This window comes from Rhea americana, unplaced genomic scaffold (assembly GCF_003343005.1).
Source record: "Rhea americana isolate MKP2758 unplaced genomic scaffold, rheAme1 scaffold_197, whole genome shotgun sequence".
NCBI lineage: Eukaryota > Metazoa > Chordata > Aves > Rheiformes > Rheidae > Rhea > Rhea americana.
The window spans coordinates 60,215-76,002 of NW_028186116.1; the positions used below are offsets into that span (position 1 = coordinate 60,215).

The 15,788-nt window shown below is 50.6% G+C and overlaps 2 protein-coding genes across 3 annotated transcripts; one reads left to right on the top strand and one right to left on the bottom strand.

The window, feature by feature from the left end:
- Positions 1-2: 2 nt before the first annotated feature.
- On the top strand, positions 3-1,471 carry CD3D (CD3 delta subunit of T-cell receptor complex; the record flags this gene model as incomplete). The annotated part of the gene is made up of 4 exons (XM_085303153.1): positions 3-159; positions 267-398; positions 799-842; positions 1,145-1,471. Coding segments are annotated over 4 exons (396 nt in total), but the record flags the coding sequence as incomplete, so codon positions are not given.
- Positions 1,472-4,065: 2,594 nt separating this feature from the next.
- CD3E (CD3 epsilon subunit of T-cell receptor complex) lies at positions 4,066-10,424 on the bottom strand. 2 transcript variants are annotated; one of them, XM_085303084.1, is made up of 7 exons: positions 10,372-10,424; positions 10,141-10,255; positions 8,302-8,322; positions 7,389-7,604; positions 6,604-6,756; positions 5,537-5,578; positions 4,066-5,183 (listed from the first exon to the last, which is right to left on the bottom strand). In XM_085303084.1, the coding sequence occupies exons 2-6, from the start codon at positions 10,187-10,189 to the stop codon at positions 5,550-5,552; spliced, it is 468 nt and encodes a 155-aa protein (XP_085159210.1). In that variant the 5' UTR covers positions 10,190-10,255; positions 10,372-10,424; the 3' UTR covers positions 4,066-5,183; positions 5,537-5,549. The 2 variants fall into 2 exon arrangements, with proteins under 2 accessions (XP_085159210.1, XP_085159209.1); XM_085303083.1 differs by having other exon boundaries at positions 5,537-5,583.
- Positions 10,425-15,788: the final 5,364 nt, after the last annotated feature.

Below are 15,788 nucleotides of genomic sequence, written 5' to 3' on the forward strand. Positions count from 1 at the left end.
GCGGCGGCGGCGCGGCGGGCGCCGTGTCCTGGTGGCGGGACGGCAGCGAGGTGGGCAACGGCTCGCGGCTCGAGCTGGGCTCCGCCTACGACGACCCGCGCGGCGTCTACACGTGCCAGTGGCAGGGCGGCAGCGCCTCGCTGCAGGTGCACTACCGCAGTGAGTGCCGGCGGGGCGCGGGGGGCCGGGGGGCGCGGGGGGCCGGGCGCCGGCCGGCCCTGAGCCCTCGGGCCCCGCCGCGGCGCGTCTCGGCGGGCTCTTCGCAGTGTGCCAGAACTGCATCGAGGTGGACGCCGCCACCGTCTCGGGGATCGTCGTCGCGGACGTGGTGGCCACCGTCTTCCTGGCGATCGCGGTGTACTGCATCACCGGGCACGACCAGGGGCGCACGTCGCGAGGTGAGCGCGGGGCGCCGCGGGGCGCCGCGGGCCGGGAGGGCGGCGCGGGGCTGCCCCCCGGCTCAGCGTCCCGGGAGGAGCCGTCGAGCGCACGGCCTTCGCCCAGACGGCAGCCCGGGGGCAGCGGCTGGGCAGGCAGCGGGGACTCGGGAATGCCTGCTGCCTTGCACGGTGCCGGAGCTCCTTGAGGGCTACGCRGGGCAGAGGTCGAGGCCCCGGGCTGGGCCCGCGGTCTCCGCTTGCGCACGGGTGGTAGGGTGCTCGGGGCTGGGGCTCYCCGTCATTCCTCCCGCAGGAGGTAAAAAGCACAGGGCTGACCGCAGCCCGCTGCTTGGGTTGGCTTACAGATGCTCCCCGCACAACTCCCCCTGATCCTTGACCACAGTCTTTCTTCGTTTAGCTTCTGACAGGCAGAACCTGATTGCCAACGAGCAGCTCTACCAGGTGAGTGCGCGTGGGCTCTGACRCCTCTGCACGGTGTAGGGCTGCGTGCCTGGACGGCTGCGATGGCCCGGCTGCTGAGAGACACATAAGGCCTCARGACAGCGAGCCACAGGGATGCTGTCGCGGTGCTGGTGATCGCTTTCTGTTGCCGAGTCCACAGCTGGCTCCGCTAGCGTGRCCCGGAGCGTGGGGCAGGCTCAGCTCCCCTCTTACTCTCTGGGCGTGAGCTCCACGTGTAAGAGCAAAAAGCTGGCCAAAGGCCAGCCACTGCTGTGCCTCACCTCGCCTTCTCCTTCTCCTAGCCCCTTGGCGAGCGGGATGATGGACAATACAGCCGGCTGGCACCTGTCAAGGCGCGCAAGTGAGGTCGGAAGACGTGTGGGTCTGATGATCCCTCCGCACCAGGAGTAACATTACAGCAAAGCCGTCGCCAGTGCCCGAGAGCACAGGCAGCCAGGGCAGGACCGCAGCACCGCCTTACTAAACTCGCTGCTGGCAGAAGGGTTTTTGCCTAGAAAGCCTTCCAGCTCCCCGGAGGCCTCCCAGGCTGGGCTTGTACCTCTCCGCTCTTCTCCTGACCTTCTGTGCTTTTGTATTTCTCTGTCATTAAAGGTGAACCTCTTTCGTAACCTCCTGTCTACATCAGTTTCGTTGAGGCCAGGGGAGCCGTGCAGTGCTGCTGGGGGAGGCGTAAGTGTGACGTGGTCTGCCTGGATCCCTGCAGAGCCCTGGGGCTCCTGCCTGTCCTGGGGGAGAGCRTGGAGCTGGCACAGAACCGCCAGCGCAGAAAGGTGCCCGTGACCGTACCACCTCTCTGTGCCTGGATCCAAATGACGTCTGGGCCGTTGAAGCTGACGGGCAAAGGGTGGGAGACCCTGTGAAGGGAAAGGGCTGCTGCTCCTGCCACTGGGAAAGGCCTTGYCTCATTATGCTCCCCTTTCAGGAGGGGGAGTGGGGACAGGAGGAGCACAGCAGCATTTGGCAGCACCGGCACACCTCGGCCCCCTGCACAGGGCTGGGGGGCTGGCAGGAGGGCGCATGGGAGGTCGTACCCTGTGCACATGCAAGGCTTGGTGTCTACTTGCAGTCTCCAAACTGCAGAGGCCTGCCACCTCTCCGGCACCCAGCCAGCCTGCAGGCTGCCCCACTGCTCTGGAGAGAGAAGCATGAGCAAAGAAACAGCCATGCTGGCTCCCCCAATCAGGTCGCGTGGGCTGAGCCCAAGGCAGAAATGGAAATGCAGAGGGGGCAAAACTCGCAGCGGAGACTGTGCAAAACACTTAGCAGCAGAGGAGGCAACGAAGGCCAGGGTCGGCCCACGCTCCCCTYACTTCCGATGGTTTCTGGAGGGTGCCCGCCCACTTCTGGCTCGCCAGCCCACGGGACGGTGACCTGCTTCTGGGAACAGGCCACAGGGATCTTTTGTGGGGCATTTGGCAAGCATTCTTTTGCGCCCACCAGCCCTTCCAGTGCGCTGACCACAGGATGTGGTCCAGCAAACATTCAGAGCCTTTCCCCTCTCAGCCACCTTTCCAGAAACTGAGCAGCACCGAGTCTCCCCACGCCAACTCAGCTTTTCCGGGCCAAGCCGCTGCTGCCCAGCTCTGAGCACAACTAGCTAGTGCAACCTGACCAAAGTGGGAGGCAGATAACAGATAGGACTAGCTAGCAGCTAGAAACCTCCGAAACAAGGTTACCCTCYGTGTGCCAGCTGCACACCCCTGTAAGTTTTATTTTTCTGCTTTTCTAAGAATCTAGGTGATGGGCTTCAGAGAGCACCAAGCTGTGCATTGACCTGGGACTCAGTCATGYAGCATAAGCACCAAAAGAGCTAATGCTCGGTGAAAACTAGCCACAAACGTGTGACACAAGGTCTCACGTAGAAAATGCGTAACACGGGCCCTTACGCACGTCCTTACAGGAATACATGCGCGATCAGCCTTACGCACCACGACCAAGACAAGCAGATACTTTTCTATGGTGTCAGCTCTTTAGGCAACAAYATTCTGCTCTTCATCGTGGCAGAATACTACTTTGGTGACTCTTCCCATCCACTCTGCTCCACTCACACGGTCATTGCAGCTAAAACATGCCAATATCCTCCTTCCGTCTGCATAGGCTTCTGAGCAGGCCTTTGGAATCTAAACAAGTGACCAGAAGACTGCCTTGCTCTTCTCATCAGACCTCACAATACTTAGCGATGGGGCGAACCGCATCCAGACTACTTTCAGTAGGGGAAACCCAAGACAGAGTGAGTACACAGCWCTCAAGTCAGAGAGCAGGGGAACGYTTATGGCTAGTCCATTTTTGGGAGGTTTGTCTCAACACCTCACCTCTGGGGGGGACACAGAACTGTGTCTGCAGTGCAGCTAGGCACAGTGGCACAGAGATGTTGTCACGGTCTTGCATCGATCCCACCGAGATAAGGAGAGCGTGGGATGACAGAGTTTGCGGCAAACACTAGCAAACATGCAGACGCATAAACAGTGTCAGAAGCGCTCRATGCAGCTTGGACAAAAATCTAGCATGAGGACCCAGCGCAGTSCGAGCTCCACATATCCCACTTGTGGCAACGGGCCGTATGCCTGGGCTGAGCAAGCTTCTTCAGGGCAGTGTCACAGCAGCACTGGTAATCTGCCGAAGCTAGGAACCTGGCCCAGAGCCTTTTCAGAGCTGCTGCTCCTCTTATCTTGCAATCTCCCTCCTAGCTGCATAGCACTTTGCATGATGAACCCAGCTGCGCTGCCTCTAAAACCACATCCTCCAGGGTAAGCACAGCGATCTGAGGCATGAACCTTGCTGCGTGTTTGTCCCCCCAAGTGCTGAAACTTCAGGGTTAAACTAGCCTCCCCCACCCCCTTGCTGCTGCCATTTCCTCTCTTATGAGCTGTCTCTCTGCAGAGCAACAGAAATCTGGCTCGCTCAMCCCATGCACCTAGCCCACTGCTGCTACTTCGGAAACTGCGGCTCCTGTTCACCCCCTGCCCTGCTCTCAGACCTGCTTTCCTGGGCTGGGTTTGATGGTACAGTTTTGCGTGCCAACTGTCTGCCCCATCCTGCCACATTCCCGCCCCCTTCCTATGCTCCTGCARGGTGAGTCAGCGTGGCCCCACAGARGCTCTCAGTCTCTCAGACTTCTCCTGAGCTGGGAACTCTCTTTTTAGCAGAAACTGTTCTTCTTCAAAAGAAGAAAAATAAGCAGGAAACCTTTTCCAATGCACATCTTGGACAGCTGTCTCCCATTTTATTAATCTATCACAAGTTTTTTTCCTGTACATGATAAAAGTTAAAACCAGTCTTTACCAATGGCAATGAGGCCTGCATCTTACTAACAGAGAGATTTCGTCAGAGCTGAAACAGGAAMGTGCAGCAATAAAGGGCAGATCCCAGATATCTATACATGGAGAAACAGATAAATTTTCTACTCAGGAAAATGAAACTCCTCCAGTAAACATTCCTGTACAGCCCCTAGGGTACAGTATACTCCACAAAATGTTTCTGTCCTGGACTGCGCTACAGAATAGCAGTAGCAATGGAGTCTCTGCCCCAGAGGTCTCTGGAATGAGAAGGATACCCTAGCAAAAGAGTGAGATGTTCTCTTGGACCTGGTAGGTCCAGGCATTACCTGTGCGGCCCCGATGCATTCTTTGTCACGGTGGCTGACAAGGCTGGGGATGACGAGGCCAGGCTCCATATACTGGTAGAAGAGTTTCTCTTTTCTTTTAAGGCAAAATCATTTTTCTGACTAAAATATTTGCATCCAAAGCGGTGGCTTTCCTAATTTGTGTTTAATATACTGGCTGGCTCCATTCCTTCYGTCACAACCCCGGGCAGCAAGAGCCAAGACAAGCTATGAATACGAGAGCAGCACAGGGTCAGAGGCCAGAACCATTACTCTGCAGCTGCCACCTGCCCAGGGAGGCACGAGGAAGGAGTGGAGGCACCCACGTCAGAAACAAGATAGAGGAGAAAATCCCGAGGCAGAGAGAAAGAAGTGTGAGGGAAAAGGAGGCCAGGAACCGCAAGTAAGGCTGCAGCCCTTTAATGAAAGGGAAACCTCTTGCCAATGTTTTTGTCTGTTCCTTTTCTCCAATGTCAGACTGAGGACACACGGAGCACGTCAAGGTGGGACAGCTGATGGCTGCAGGGTGTCTGTCCTGTGTAGTCATCTAGCTTATCTCAAAATGCCTGGGCCTCAGAAGGACAGCAGAGATCCAGAATCAACCTGGGCGGAWTCACTTGGCCCCTCTGCCACTCTTTTCCAGCCTGTCATCCGTGGGAATTTCAGAAGGCCCTGGGTTCCAGGCCTGCATACACTTCCCGCTGGCCCTTCCGGATGGGCTGTGGGAACAGCAGAGATGTTAGTTTGGGAATCCTCGTTAATACACGCTCMAACACTCCTAGGTGTTGGCCCACACAACACCCAGAGCAAACCACAACAGAGAAAGCAACTGTRGTGCTGCCCCAGTACTATGTACAGTGCACCGGCAGCTGCAGTTCTGCTCCTGACTTTCAGTGTCACTGCTAAGAAGAAGGGGCTCCACTCAGCACCTCCTTCTCCTCCCTGGGAAAACTTGGAGGTTTACTAGATGCTTCTTCAAAGGAACAAAAAGGACAAATGCTACAGATTCCCAGCTCTGGCTATCCCTCCCTGACCAGCAAAAACAGATGGAAAACCTGCAGGTTCTCCATACCTCATAGTCTGGGTTAGGAACAGGAGGAGGACGCTGCATCTTCTGACCTGCAACAGAGGAAGACAGAGGTCATCCTTGGTAATGACTCTTATCCCATAGTGCARGGGACTTTCGCAGAGACGACCCCAGGCTAGTACTTACTATAGGCCCACTCACGTGGCTTTATTACGAGCTTAGCATTTTTAAAGAACCAATTGMTGCAGTCGGGAGGCTGCACGATCACTTATCAAGAAATTGTGAAGAAAAACTTGAAAACATGAAACCGCTGCGACCAGAGGCCCCGGCTACACTGGATCTACACTCCCCAGCTCAGCAAACCGCACAGGCATGGMCACAACATCACATTTCTCTTGACCTGTCCTGAGCAAACAATATGGAATTTACAGCTGCTGAAAGCTTCGTWTCAGCTTCGTGAGGACAAGGGAGAAGTAGCAATGCCTGATCCTCACGAATCCTTGAGTAGTGAGCACCCATGGTACTTTTCTGACAGGAGGCCCCCCCGGCACCAATGTCCCTCTCAACATTTCTGAAACAAATCTGAAACAGCAGCATGAGGTTGGCGCCTCGCATGACTTTACCCTATGTTTGCAATCCATGCACTCTACTGCTGAACCCACTGTGCCACCAGGCATGACTTCAGAAGCCATAAAGTCAAAATTACAGTTCTAMAAACATCGTGCTTTCTAACCCCATCTTCTGAGCGCAGGCCTGATTCTTGGTCTTTGACCACTTGAGATGGCAGCAGAGTGAGCCGGGGCCAGGCCGGGCTTGCTGGCTACACTTCTAAGCTGAGCATCCGCTGTACAGCGCTTGCTGCAGCAMAGACTCGCTGCCGCTTCACAACAGACTGCGAAATGGTTTCCTGTGGGCAGGAAACCTTTGACACAAAATGGCAGCTGCACCCATATCATACACGAGACAGCCCACAGCAACAGATGTGCCACACAGGAGCGGAGGAGCCTGACAAGGCCTTGGAGGCCCAGAAGGAACGCAGGCTGCTCCGTCACTACTGGGGACAAGTTCTCAGCATCTGCACGGATGGCAGACGCWTCTGACGCGGCTCTTACCTCGTGGTCGGCTGCTGGCACCGGTGTTTGCTTTCCCGTTCCTGTCCTTGCTGAAGTAATAGACCAGAATCAGCACCCCGAGGGTGATGAGRAGGTCCGCAATGACGATCCCCGTCACAGCTAGGGTGTCCAGCTCCTCACAATTTGTGCACACTGCCAGAAGGAGAGGTGAAGGTGTTCAGAGACAGATACCTTGACTCTTTAGCATAAAGAGAGAGTTACAGGTCAGAGACATCGTGATCCTGGTGAGCTCCCTGCTCACAGTGYTCAGGCCTCACTCATCTGCTTAGCGTTCGCAAAACAGATGCAGCTCTGAGTGGGAAGGAGAAAAGAGCAAACAGAGGTAAAGGGAGAATGGATAGGCTATTCCATCACCCTGCCCATTTCCATCTGCCAACAATTCCAGGGGCCGCTGCATGCAACAACCTCACCACCCTCTTCTGTTCTGCATGACCTTAGCAGGAGCATGCAAAACATCTCCTAGAATATCATTGCTCTGCTCACGCCGATCTACCTCTGAGCTCAGTCTACCTCTGCTCGGTTCCAAGACCTGAATGCAGAGAAGCTGCTCTGATTTTCAGTGTCTCAGAGGTTTAAATCACTGTGTCGGGAGGGAGCGARCCTCTCCCTGACTGCACGCTGGATTACAGAAGACAGGCTGCATGCTCCAGATGCGAGCCTTCCGTCTGCAAGACAAGAAGTGCCTCCAGCCTTTGTGACAGACATTACCCATCTACCTTTAGCCCATGCAGAGTTTCTCATAGACAGAGCACACTTTCACTCACCTCTGGCATTCAGATACATACGATGCTTCTGAGCACCTGATGAACAACTCACGTTGACAGGAGAGCTGTCATAGTCCTCTATGACATATTTCCTCTCATTGTCAGCCGGCTTTATCGTAGGTGACTCCCAGCGTATGTTGCCATCAGTCAAGGGACATGTGATGGTCACTGTGGTTCCAGAAATCTCCACGAGGAATCCTTCAGTGGCAGTGGGGTCTATAGGAAGGGAAATCAACATTACAACGGGCTTCTTGGACAGGCCACCCTCAGTCCCAGAGGTCCAGCTGGAGAGGAGCCACCTGAGCCGTCCTTGTCTATCCAGCTTCTGGGAAGTTTCTGAAGTGTACTGAGGTTGGGCATGTCAGAGAAAAAGAGACAGGCAGACGGGGGAGGAAATAACTTTCACACTTGCAGGACGATTTATAAATTCTGCACCCTGCCTCCACCACGGTAGTTTGTTTTGCCCAATCTTTGATTTTACAGTAAAAATGTAAATTCCCTGTGCATGCGTTTTCCACATAGATTTTTCTTTAGCTTTTACACCGATCTCCTTGCAACACCAGGCAGTATCAAAACACCATCACTGAACGTTCAATTTCACGTCAGAGAGTTTGGCCGTACGCCGCTGATCATACGCTTGCTGGCCTGTGCGTGGATCCATATGCTTGCTGGCCTCTGCAAATGCCATACTCTCTCGGGAGACCACTAAAGATAATTAGGGGCAATTCATAACAGGTGATTTTTTTTTTTTTATTCAGTGATAACAGTAGCGACGGATGAACAGAGAATCTTCCCCTCCTAAAATACTGCTTGAWTTCAAATATTTCTACTTGCCTCTTAGTCCTCCCTTGTGAGGCATCTGCAGTCTTCATATTATACTAAATAGTTAAGAATGCTGGTAAAGTACACTTACCTTCCTCTGCTTCAGCACCCTCTGCAAAGGAAAGAATAACAAGTGTTAACACATCTGCCTGCTGTTATCTTATTGCTTGCTGATCTCTGCAAATATCCAACCCTGCTCGGAGATTRCTGGCAATAATTAGGGATAATTCATGAGTGCCGTTTTTTCAGATCAGKGAGAACAGCAATAATTAATGAACGCAGAATTTTTGGCAATCTCATAGTATTTGCAGATTTCAAATATTTCYGTTTGACTTTTAGTCCTCTCTTGTGGGGCACCTGTGGTCTTTTCATCATACTAAATAGTTAAGAACTCTGGTAAAATACACTTAGCCTCCTGTGCAGCAGTGCCAACTATAAAAGCAAAAARGAATAACAAGTGTTAACAAATTTAGGAACTGGTATCTGATACCTTTCCTAGCTCAAGGAAATCTTTCCTGAATTCAGTTGCTTGAAAGAGATGGCCGCACTTCTCTGAGTTACACGCGTTAGAAGCGTTAGGTTAGCCGAGACAGGATGTTGCTTYGAAAGGAAGTCTTTTCCTTGGGAAGCCATTTTTAAAACAGATTAAAAGAGAMTGGAAATTTGACCGGCTTTCCAAGYCTGGCTAAGAAAAAAAGGTTTATTGCAAGGTGCAGATTCAACACCTTTGCCTTGTTGCCRTAGAGCAAAGACTGCTGGAAAATCAWGCCTTGCTTCTGCAGTGAGAACCACCGCCCTCTGCAAGAGGGTACTCACTGGAAGATTGGACACTAACACTTGATTTRCCTTTATGAAGTGGTTTAACCTACACAATCATTCTCTTTGGGTAGGAAACGAGTAGCTCCAGCGAGGAGCTACTTCTAGGGCAGGAGCACTACAAAACCAGTTTTTGGAAGGTCTGAATCAGACCTGTGATTTGCTTTAAGGATTYTCTATTTGTTGACAGAAAGTAACACAGGTAAATAGAAGACAGAGCTGTGCTCATGTACTCAGTTCTGCTCTCTCATGCCAGGTAACGCTTTCTTTACCSAGTGACTTGTAACCAAGGTGTAGATTTGAAATTCCACAGGTATAGGACTTGGCTGGAAAGAAGGTGATCTGATGCTTTATTCTTTATACAAGAYGAATTTAAATATGAAAAAGAACAGGGCATTGCCAAATCAAATGTTTTCTACCTTCTCAAAGAATAGCAGTTGGTATTTGCCACACATTTGGCAGAGTTCCTATAGTCTTATATAGGTATCTTCTAACCGTCTTTCAGACTTACCTCTCATAGTTACCAGCTTCTTCACAGTCTTTGCAGATACTCTGCACTTTATCTTAAAAAAGCTTTCCAAATATGGGTCGACTTACCCTGGCAACACAAAAGAATGCTGCCACTCCCATGTTATCACGGTGTATCTGAACACAAAATGGAAGTGATCTCCCCAGGACCATGAAACAGTTTAAGAAAAGTGCATAAATAAACATTAGAAATAGAATAAAAAGTAAAGCCTCGGGTTCTTACAGTACATGCTGCTGCAAAAAGTACTGCCTTCAGGCTCCAACTCCTAYACTGCATCCACAGTGCTGCATAAATTTTTGAAGACCAGGTGTTTTAGTAAATTAGCTARTAAGCAAAAATTCCCTAGGGACCTTAGGGTCTTTGTTCTAACCTGAGAGGGTTGGATTCCCACGTCCCTGTCCCTGCACCTGCACTTTGAGGGGAATACTCAGTCTGAAGAGCAGCGGCTCTACAGGCACTGTGCATGACAGAGGACGGGATGGTAGGTACTTTGCAAAACCAGATGCACGCTGCCCTGCTTTCCTCTCGGCCAMCCCAGGCAGCCGCCCTTCTGATTCCCACGGGCGTCTGGCTGGCTGTACTCACCCACTCGCAGCCGGAGTCCCAGAAAAAGCAAGCAAAGCTCAAACCTCATCCTTGCGTTCCTCCTTCTCCTGCTCTTCTCTGCCGTTCCTGATCAAATCGGCATCACCGAGTCTGGCTGTGAAGGAAAAAGAACATATTGGCTTTTCAAGTTCTGGTTTACAGGAAAGAGGCCTGATATTTTTTCCCAGAATTGTTTCTGGTGATGAACTGAGCAGCGCTGAGGAGACTCACTGTTTCCAGTGAAACCTGCAGGCGGCCAAGAAAGACACAGAATATGTATGATAAAATAAACGCATGCCAGGAAGTGCAGAGACTCAAAATGTCTTCACTTCTGAACGTCATTGACAGCAAGGGTTGGCTGCTCTGCACCAGCCCAGTTCAAGACTCAGGAGAACTGCTGTAACTGCCTCAGGAGCAGTAGGATTGATGAACAAGCCCMTGTTAGATTTGCCTTCAGGACCATCCTAACAACTTTTTAAAGTGAGCATTTCTGAAAGTTAAACTGTTGCAAGCAACTCAGCGTAGTGAGGGAATAAACAAAGGAACCCAAAATACTACAAGAAGCTCAACAGCTAGAAACACTCTATGGCCAGCAGAAATGAGCCTTTCAGCTCCTTGGGGTAGCACTGGCTCCAGTGATTGCGCTTGCTCGGCTCCTAGCATGCCGCTCCTCTGGATGCTACAGGAACACAGGTCMTCAATAGTGGTAATGATATGGACAAAACCAGAGTAACAAGACCCAGAACAGGGAGAGAGAAAATCTAGTAAGGAAGAGCTGCGCATCGTATCTATAACTGAGTTAACCGCCCAGGCTTTATGCCGCCAAGCCTAGTGCCAMCTGGGACGGGGCTTGCTGACTGGTTCAGCCCTCTGTCAAAAGCTGTCTTGCAATTGCTGCTGTCTTTTCCTCCGTTCACACAAAACCCCAACGGGGGCTTTTAGTCACTGAGGACACGATCTGGATTTTAGCTTTGTTCTTTCGCTGTAACATATCCCATCTGTTCCTGCTGCCTCCTCGGGAGTGGCATTGTTCTSCCACTTGCCTACTCCTCACCCAAACTTTCCTCTGCATTCTCATGACAGCGAGGAGCACAGTGAAAGGAAGGGTGACTAAGCACCGTAACACATGCTGCAAGACTCTGACCTGGAGCTAATGCTCTGCTCCAAGCAGATATTCGATGACGTTTTTTCTTTTKGTGAGAGAATGTATTTAACTGTTCTGTTTTCTGTGTCTCTTCAACTTCAGTATGAGAATGCAAAAACAATTATACATTTTCATGTAGCATTTACACKCATGTTATGAATTGCACCTATCATAAAACCTGCTTTATTTCCTTACCTCACATTTGTTCCTGTCAACTCGTCGGCCAAGTATCCCCTACAAGAGGGAAAGGAGGAAAGGTTAAGTCTGTTTGGAAAAATCTTTTGCCTTAGCAGTTGCCAAAAGCTGCAGGGAACATGGTGTGGAAAATCCCACCCGAAAGGCTGAGACATCCTTCCAGGCAAAGCTAGGAGGAATCCTGACCCTGTGCTCWGACTCTGCTGCCACTATGCCTACACGGAGAGGTTGCACCGTGTTTTCTGAAAGTTTTCTATGCACTAAGTTTTCTTGGGTCTAMTAACCCGGGTAAAAGCAGACTGACTCCACTAGAGGGGGCTCCCACCCCTTCCAACGTGCTCTGCTCTCACACGGGTCACTCCTGCCTGCCTTCATAAAGCAGAACAGAAGGGACCCTTCTCTTTCCAGACCTCTACCTCAGGCAGACAAAGCCCTCCACACCTGCATGGGGCTGCGGCAGGGCTTTGCTTCCAGCAAGGATGCTGCTGTGGACAAAATGGGAACACGCTTACTGTCATTCTGTCTCCCTGCGCTTGCAGCCTACAGAWGTACTTACGCTGACAGAGCTGCTCAGGTGGCTGTGAGAATAGCAGGGATTTTAGGGAACATGTCCAAAGGAGACATTGCAAAGCCAGCCAAGGCTCCCTCCTTCCGCAAGAGTGCTTTGGTTCTGCTCCCCCATGGATGTCTGCATTCCTTCCAGATGTCTGGGAGGATGGAGCCAGCTTCTTACTGCYTCCCAAGAGCTCACCATTTAACGGCGCTGCTACTCACAGTGCTGTGGGGCTCTCTTTAGCTGACAGACATTTCTTTTACTTTTTTAGTACTGACAACTTACTAGTAAGTATGCCTGCGACACAGTTGCATCATAGCAATCAGAGTCAGCACCTATTTTGAAACAAAAYGTTGAAGGTTAGTAACAGACTTTGCAAGCAAAGATCAGAAAARAACCCTCCTCCCCGTCCTGTGTGTTAGGCACATGTGGTCTTAACTGAGAGCCAGTATTGCTGCTGCACGGCCAAAGTGAAACAGCRCAGTTCCAGCAAGAAACACACTTGCTCTGCTGGCCTGTACACAAGCTGCCTGAAGACAGTAAATTGCTGCAGTGCAGAAAGACGATCTTAGGCAGCCGAAGCCTTGTCTGTGGGAAGAATGTACGGCTGCTGTGATCACTACTGTAATGAAACACAACAAAATGCCAAAGTACTAAACTTGAAACTCTTACGGCCTGACTGCTGGATGAGCCAAGTGCCTGCAGCATGCACTGCTCCATCTGTAGCTGGGGGAGCCTCAGCTTTTGATGATCAGCGTGTCATTGGTGGCACCCAGCACCAGGGAAATTCATGAGCACSTTCCAGAAACCAGCTCACCCATGCTGTGAGCCAAAATCATACGGCAGACTGAGGAAGGAAGCTGCACAGCCCTGCTGCTTGACTCTCTGCTCTAACCACACACCTGTGCTCCTGGTTGAACATGTGAGTGGACAAGCACCAGAACCACAGGTGTATGCCTGGTTCTCTGGCCTGCCAAGTCCTGTGGCACTGTCTAGAAAACATTCGTTGATTTGAAGCTTTTTGTGCCCCTACGTTCTGAGCATGACCTATGAGTCGAGAGTCTTAGTAGCAGGGCGTATCTGGAGTCAGAGCAAAGAMTTTATCAGATAGCTGCCACTCCASGGCCTTACCGGGCGACTCTTGGCTTTTTGAGATTTGAAACGCAGTCTTTAGACATTGTTGTCTCAGTCTGCATTGGCTTTTTATCTCCGAGACATTTTGGACAGATGGAGCCTGGGAACCCACCAAACACAGCTCTAGGTTTTACTTGTTGCAGCTTTTAATGTTTTTTTAACATCCCACTGAAACGGAGTGAAAGCTGACTGCTTGAGCTGACAGGTAGAGCAAATGCCTGAGTCGTGCTCTCTGGCCCAGGAGAGAGGGCGGAACTAGCTGTCCAAAGACAGCCTACGGGAGCTGCGCCCTCCCCACCGGAGAGTCCTGTGTCAGCATTCTCAGAAAATGCCRCGGCACTAATATGTTTTCCTTCTCCAGGGCCCATTATAAAAATGCATTTTCAGGCTTCAAGACTTGACAGCTTCAATTTCCCAAAGCACAAACTCCAGAAGCCCTATTTGGGACCACATTTCCTTGCTTTGCTGCAGTGCGCAATGCGTTGAATAAACCCTCTCTCCTCGGAGGAGAGCCTGTCATGACCAAATGTTTGCTCTAAAACCACTGCCATTAAAACAGATCAGCTTCTCCCAATACAAGAAAGTATTGCTTGGGAAGACTGACCCAGTCTCCTTGCCCTGAGAAAGGATACGATGGTYAAAAATCACAGCCTGTGCTGAAGCTCTGCAAGTTCAGACCTGAACTGAGGTTGCTGAGTGGCACTTACAGAGCAGCTCCAGCACTACTAGGAACCTGCAAGCTGTGGGRTTCTGCAGAATTGTCATAGGGAGGACTTATCCCAACCAGTACACTGGTGGTACACTGATTATAGTGTGCGCGCTCTGATCACACATGGTGTGTACACAGAGCACTCAACGTATCAGAGATGCATCAGTTTTACACATATGCATAATAGTCTTAATCCAGATGAAAAACCCCGTTTTCCATTCCCCTTGTCATTTTTCCCCTCTGGAATGTTTTTTCCCTCACTCCTTCTCATTTTTGTAACTTCATTTCTTCCCCCAAGTTTTTTACGTTGTCATAAAAATCAGCACCTTTTCAATCATATGGGAACACTGGGAAATCCCTTTCCACACTTCCCTGAGCAGCAACAGAACAATTATTCATGTTAACCTTGTTTTCTCACCTCAGTTTTGCACAAAAACCTCTCASCACCTTATTCCAGCAGGTAACTTTTAACTCTAGGTTTGAATGATGCTTTTTTTTCCACAACAGACCAACCCCAGCAAACTGCCTGCTAGGCACTGCCTTACAGGTGTTTCAAACAAAACCCCCAAAGGAAAAAAAAAATCCTCCACTTGTAACCCCCGCAGAGTAATAAATTCTTATGGTGGCAGTGGAAGAAATTTAAATGATRTTTTAGAATAGTAACTGAGTGGAAATCTGGGGAGATGCCATGATGAAGGGCTAATACACAGCCAAATTATTTTCGTGGAAATAGAGGTCATGGTATCTTAGAACTGTTAGCAGTGACATGCTAGCAGAAACAGGGTTCCCTGTGCTGCTCTGTGGACAGCTTCTGTGGCTGAGGACTCAGCACTTTCTCTTACGGCCAATTTTTTAACTTGAATTTTAAAAGATAAAAATACATTCAGTACTTTCCTARGAACTGCTGCAAGGATGTTATGACAGCGAATGAGAAGAGAGATGCCCATATGGTTGCTCATTACCAGGAAGTCRGAGAGTCCTGCCGCTGTCCTCTTTCCATCAAAGCCTTGTTCTGGCCACTTGTAACGTCCTCTCAGTGCGCCCCAGCTAACCCAAAACGTCCCAACTGGAGCGCACACAGCTGAGCAGCRAGACCACCCTCGCTCTGCACCCTGGTCCTCAGCTAAAGGGAACCTTTCAAAATGCTCCAAGTTCGTGCAGCTCTCCCTATCCCTGCCTTGGCACCACTGCATGACAGTTAGCACCAGTGACAATCAAAGCTCATAACCTAGCATGACTGTTTGGAAACAGTCCAAGGACCAGATAACAACAGAGCCACAGCCAGCAGCAAATTCCGCTGGAAAGTGATTTATGGCCCTCTCATGCAAACATCCTTATCTCGCTAACACACATGCACAACTCAGTTCCACAGTCTGACAACTGCCAYACTCCACCGGCAAAATATTCTGCGTCCCATTGAGTTTCTCTAGTTCCCTGTGCTGCTTKTTAAGCAGCTGTCCCCAGCTGTGCCTGGACTGCCACTGGGCTGGACTCATGTCCACTGTAAATGTCTTTTGACTTTTCCACAAAGTTCTCAAGCGCCTGTTAATTCAGTCTCACAATTCTTCTGTGGGATGGCTGCAACTAAGTAACCTTACAGAATGATGACTTCATTTAACTGTAGAAACCTGCATTTCAGTAAGACATTTCCATCCTCTGGATGCGTGCGTTCATTGCTGCCACAGACCTGTTTTGGCTTGCTTTTTTCTATTGTTCACAGGTTTCACTGTCAAACAAATAGCCSTCATCCCCTTAGGCTATAGGCACCTCAAGGCAAATTTACTTTTAGGAGCAAAATTACCTCCCACAGGAGGGGAGTGGTTTCAAGTGGAAACTGGGAGGAGGGATGATTGCAACACAAAAGAGCAAAGGAATATGGGAGTAGAAGAAATCAATCTTACCTTGAAAATCTC